Source organism: Sinocyclocheilus rhinocerous, unplaced genomic scaffold, assembly GCF_001515625.1.
Source record: "Sinocyclocheilus rhinocerous isolate Xijiao unplaced genomic scaffold, SAMN03320098_v1.1 scaffold24, whole genome shotgun sequence".
Taxonomy (NCBI): Eukaryota; Metazoa; Chordata; class Actinopteri; order Cypriniformes; family Cyprinidae; genus Sinocyclocheilus; species Sinocyclocheilus rhinocerous.
The window spans coordinates 2,167,672-2,172,985 of NW_015647124.1; the positions used below are offsets into that span (position 1 = coordinate 2,167,672).

General features: G+C 30.1%; 1 protein-coding gene across 1 annotated transcript; it reads right to left on the reverse strand.

The window, feature by feature from the left end:
• Nucleotides 1-601: 601 nt before the first annotated feature.
• On the reverse strand, nucleotides 602-4,684 carry cabp5a (calcium binding protein 5a). The gene is made up of 7 exons (XM_016513361.1): nucleotides 4,528-4,684; nucleotides 4,233-4,353; nucleotides 2,425-2,455; nucleotides 1,668-1,811; nucleotides 1,396-1,505; nucleotides 866-1,013; nucleotides 602-755 (listed from the first exon to the last, which is right to left on the reverse strand). The coding sequence occupies exons 2-7, from the start codon at nucleotides 4,266-4,268 to the stop codon at nucleotides 727-729; spliced, it is 498 nt and encodes a 165-aa protein (XP_016368847.1). The 5' UTR covers nucleotides 4,269-4,353; nucleotides 4,528-4,684; the 3' UTR covers nucleotides 602-726.
• Between the last annotated feature and the right edge of the window lie 630 nt (nucleotides 4,685-5,314).

Genomic DNA, 5,314 nt, shown 5'->3' on the forward strand with positions numbered 1-5,314 from the left:
ATAAGAGATTCATTATACAGTGTAGACATGATTATAACAAAACTTTGTCAGATAAATGTGGGATTATTTCTCGAAATTGAAATGACTGGCAATAGAGCAATAGACAGTGTTCTGACGATTTTGCTACCTCACATTAAAACAGTACAGAACACAATTCAACAATAAAAATGCTACCTATCAGATATTAATGTCTACACCTATCCTTACAGAAATGCAAATACAGTATGTGTTGTTCAGCGTGACACAAATGACGCATTAGCCCTTGTAGGACGATCTGACGGCTATAGGATGAAATAACAGAACACCGAGACAAAAATGTTAAAATATATATATAAAAAAAGCGCCCTTAATAATTTCAGAAAAACACTCAGTGGTTGATTCTGGAACCAGGCCTTTCACATTCACAAACACAAAGAAAAAAACATCACTCCATATCTTTTATATCCTAATTTAGTATTTTATTGAGCAAATATCTATTAAAAATAATGTAAATACATAAGCATTATAATATTAGACTTGCGTTTATAATTTTACAGAAATATTGCACTTCCAATTTTCAGATCAGTAACTCTGTACTGCATTGAAAGCCTGAGATTTTTGCATAGTTTGTGGGGGGGAAAGAAATCTTTCTGTGCATTGCTATTATATTTATGGATATGCATAATGCTGTTGTGAGTGCAGTCGTATATGTTTTCTGTATCTGCAGCATCCAGCAAGAGGATTTTCTCAGCAGCTTGACAACATCTTCACAAATTCTGCAAGAAGGAAAAAAAAAAACAGAAAAGCATTTCACACTTATGTGTAGGAAGTGTGAGTATCTATATGCTTTATTTGTCATGCATTGAAAATGAGTGTCATTTCTCACCTTCGAAATCTACCGTACCATCACCGTTATTGTCCACCTCTTGGACGACAGCGTCAATCTCTCGGTGGTTCATGTGTTCTCCCAGTAGTTTACTCATAGCGGACCTCAGCTCCTCGGTAGTGATCGAGCCATCGCCGTCCATATCAAACTGAAGATGAGGAAAAAAAGATTTTGTGATGAAAATATGGCAAATTAGATGTCTGTTGCTTGTTATTTAGCTCACTGGTTCTCAGCGGCATTTGCATTTAGCATTGTTTTTCCATGCTGCCTGTGACCTGCACCCTTGGGTCGCAACCCACCAGCAGAGAATCACTGAGCTGCTTTTCATCCACAGCAAATTCAGTTCATTAACTGCAAGGGCTTCACCCTCCCCTCCACCCCATAATGTTGTGGTAACAGGTCAAATGGAGTTGACTGAAGCCAGGTGAGAGTTTCTCCACTTTCTGTTTGGGCGAATCCACTAAATGCCAAGTAATCTTAACTGTGTGTCATTGTGGATCAACACGTTTCAGTTTAGTTTGTCTTCTCACCTCTTTGAAAGCATCTCGCAGTTCCTTCACACCAATCATGCCTGCTGTTTCAGCCAAAAGCTTTGGGGCCATTAACTCCAGAAAGTCTTCAAAGTCGACCCTACCTCCCACTGAGAGACAAAGAAATAGCAAAAATAGATCATAATTAGATACCCCCCCCCCCCCCCCCTTATTTTCTTTTACTTTACTTTTTTTTGCATTGTATGCAAAACAATCATGCCAATCAAGTACTCCGAGTAAGACAATTTCTCATTTTTCTTAAAGCCACTTACAATTCATGTTGATGTTCTGGCCCAGCTCGATCAGTTCCATCTCGGTTGGCATATAACCCATCGTCCTCATCAGGTTTCCCAGGTCCTTACAGCTAATTAGACCATCTTTATCTTTATCAAATTCATTAAATGCCTCTCTCAGCTCTGAGAACAAAGAAACATTCATCAAGGTAAATATAAGCACTTTTTACATTCCAATAATAAACATAATGCCATGAAATGTTAATTGGAATGATTTATTTAAATAAATAAGATCCCTGCAATGTCTACCAATAATTATCTCCATACAGTTCTTAATAATAATAATTATTATTATTATGCAAAAAAAAATTTTTTTTGAAAAATGTTTTCTCCAATATTTATTGTCGTACAGTTCCTATTGCAATAGTCCCAAAGCATTTGTCTGTAAAATAAATAAATAAATAAAATGTAAAACATTTCTACGATTGTCAACAAATATTTATTGTCATACAGTTGCTCTTAATGAAATAATCCAGAAGCATTGGAATAGGTCTGTAAAATAAATAAATACATACATAAATACATAAATAAAAATCTGCTAATATTTATTGTCACACAGTTCTTACTGAAATACTGAATGTGACTGTAAAATAATGTTTAGTAATAAAGTTTTTCTAAATAAAATGACATTATTTTAAAAATATGAGTAATATCTCTAAAGTGTTGCATACTTCAGTCTAAGCTTTGACATTAGTAGAGATAATATCCAGATATCACAGCTGACAGGTGTGCTTACCTTCAATTTCATCATCTGCCAATTCTCTGTCCTGCAAAACCAAAATGACAGGTTAAGCCTCTCAAACATGTTTCACATTGTCTGGTTGTCTCTGTGTCTGTTTAGGGGTTTTTAGATTAATCTAAAAGGCCTGTTTTACTCATTTTGATAATGGCAAGAATGCTTTTAAAGCAGTGCATTGTAATATATCCCATTAAGCAGACAACACTCAATGGCACGTTCCTCCCATTTTCATATGAATTAGAGGGTTTGTGGGCTGAATGTGACTAAGGGTTTAGTGTGATTTAGTGGGGCTGAATACGATTACGTGTCTGCTGAATCAGGCCAAACATGGACAATACAGTAATTCAACGCAAATCCATTAATGACAGCATTTCTGGTTTTCCTCCTATTTAGACATTTGATTCATAATAAAACTAAACTAATAATAATAATAAAAAAAACAGAGAAACATAAAAGCTAATAAAAAATGAAAAGAAACAAATAAATAATACTGTATTTTAAATTAATACAACACAAATCCATTAATGACAATTTTCTAATTGCACAGCATTTCCATTATCTCATATTTAGACATTTTTTTAAATTGCAAAACTAAACTAATAAAAATGTATAAAACAATAAAATATTTTTTTTTTATTTAAAACTTATCAAATTGAATAACGTTATTAAGTAATACAACACAGATCCATTAATGACAATTTTTACATTTGACAATTTAGACTTTTGTTTTATTATGAAACTAAACAAATAAAAAAAACATAAGAAACGTAATAAAACTAATAAAATTTTTTTTTTTTTTTTTACAAATATTAAAAAATATATAATTTGTCTTGACTCTTCATAAAATGGGACAATGTTATAAAGTAATACAACACAAATCCATTAATAACAATTGTCTAATTGCACATTATTTCAGTTTTTTCTTTATTAGGCATTTGTTTCATAATAAAACTAAACTAAACTAATAAAAAAAACAGAGAAACATAAAAGCTAATAAAAAATGAAAAGAAACAAATAAATAATACTGTATTTTAAATTAATACAACACAAATCCATTAATGACAATTTTCTAATTGCTCAGCATTTCCATTTTCTCATTTTTAGACATTTTTTTAAATTGTAAAACTAAACTAATAAAAATGTATAAAACAATAAAATAAAATAATTTAAGTATTAAATATTTTTTATTTAAAACTTATAAAATTGAATAACTTTATTAAGTAATACAACACAGATCCATTAATGACAATTTTTACATTTGACAATTTAGACTTTTGTTTTATTATAAAACTAAACAAATAAAAAAACATAAGAAACGTAATAAAACTAATAAAAATGAAAAACAATTTTTTTTTATAAATATTTAAAAATATATAATTTGTCTTGACTCTTCATAAATTGGGACAATGTTATAAAGTAATACAACACAAATCCATTAATAACAATTGTCTAATTGCACATTATTTCTGTTTTTTCTTTATTAGGCATTTGTTTCATAATAAAACTAAACAAATAAAAAAACGAATAAACTATAATAATAATTATTAAAAAAAATAGTTTTCTGAAATGTAGGCTTAAAATGAAACGGAATTTTAAAAAATACAAAACATAATAAAAACTAACAATTCTATTTGTATTTAAAATTCTATTTTTGTATTTAAAAATTGTTTAAAAACTATTTTCTATAAACAAATACTTTGTCTTGTGTTCATAAAATAGGACAATGTTAAAATAGCAAAAACTATAAGAAAACAAATCTGAAATATCTTCTAATGACTGTAACTGTAGAAATTCAGTATACTTACAATTTTTGCTCCCCGTAAGAAGATGCATGCAGTCATATCTGTGAATATTAGGATGCAGCTGTCTGTGATCGGCGTGAGTCCAAAGCTGGTGTTACGACCAAGGATTTACAAGACCCTGCAACTTTAATGCATAAATATGTATAGCAGATGTGTTTGAATAACAGATTTATGGAGCAAAACTGTTCATTATACAAAACTTAGTTTATTCATCAGTTCATTACACAATAAAGTCATAGTAAAGGCATATTATTTTGAATGGTGCATGACAATATTTAGGACTGTGAAATATGCTTACCCTCAGTCTGGAGTGAAATTCATCAAAATGGTCTTTATTTCTTGGACTTTTCTTTTTTTTTTGCAGTCTTGTCCTGGTGTTTGCTGACCTTCCTCCTCAGACAGCTGGTGGCCTCTGGTTGACTGGTTCGGCTCATGAGGGTTTTTGTATCCTGTATGGAAGTAAACGAGGGAGGGAGGGGTTAGAATGACATCAGTCTGAACACTGGACAGCATGATATGATCAACAATCAGACTCAGACAGGAAATACAGGGAATGAATGAATTGCTCCACTTAGCTTCATGTGTCTGTACAAATACATATCCTGTTCAATTAAATTAATAAGGTACAAAAAAACCTGGGGTTTGCCAGAAATTTGCTGTAAAAATTAAACGTTGCAGGCATTATGACATGGAAATCATGCATATTTTACAGTTTGTTCATATATATATCAGTAAAAAATAAAACCAAAAACCTTTTTCATTACTTCAAATAAAATAAACATGAACTGAAATAAAACATAAAAATAAACCTTTTTCAGCAAAATTTCTGATTTATACTTCGTTTAACTTTATGTACTAAAATAAATCTTATATAACAAAAACTTAAAACATATTAAAAAAAAACTAATAAACTGAGAAAACACACAATGAAATTACTAAAACTTGAAGTCAAATTAAAATGAAAAATATAAAACCTAATTCAAAATATATTAATAAAGTATATCAGTGATACTAAAATAACACTGTCAATTTCAGCATACCAAACTTTGTATTTTAAATTTACTGTTAGCCAACAAAATAAAATA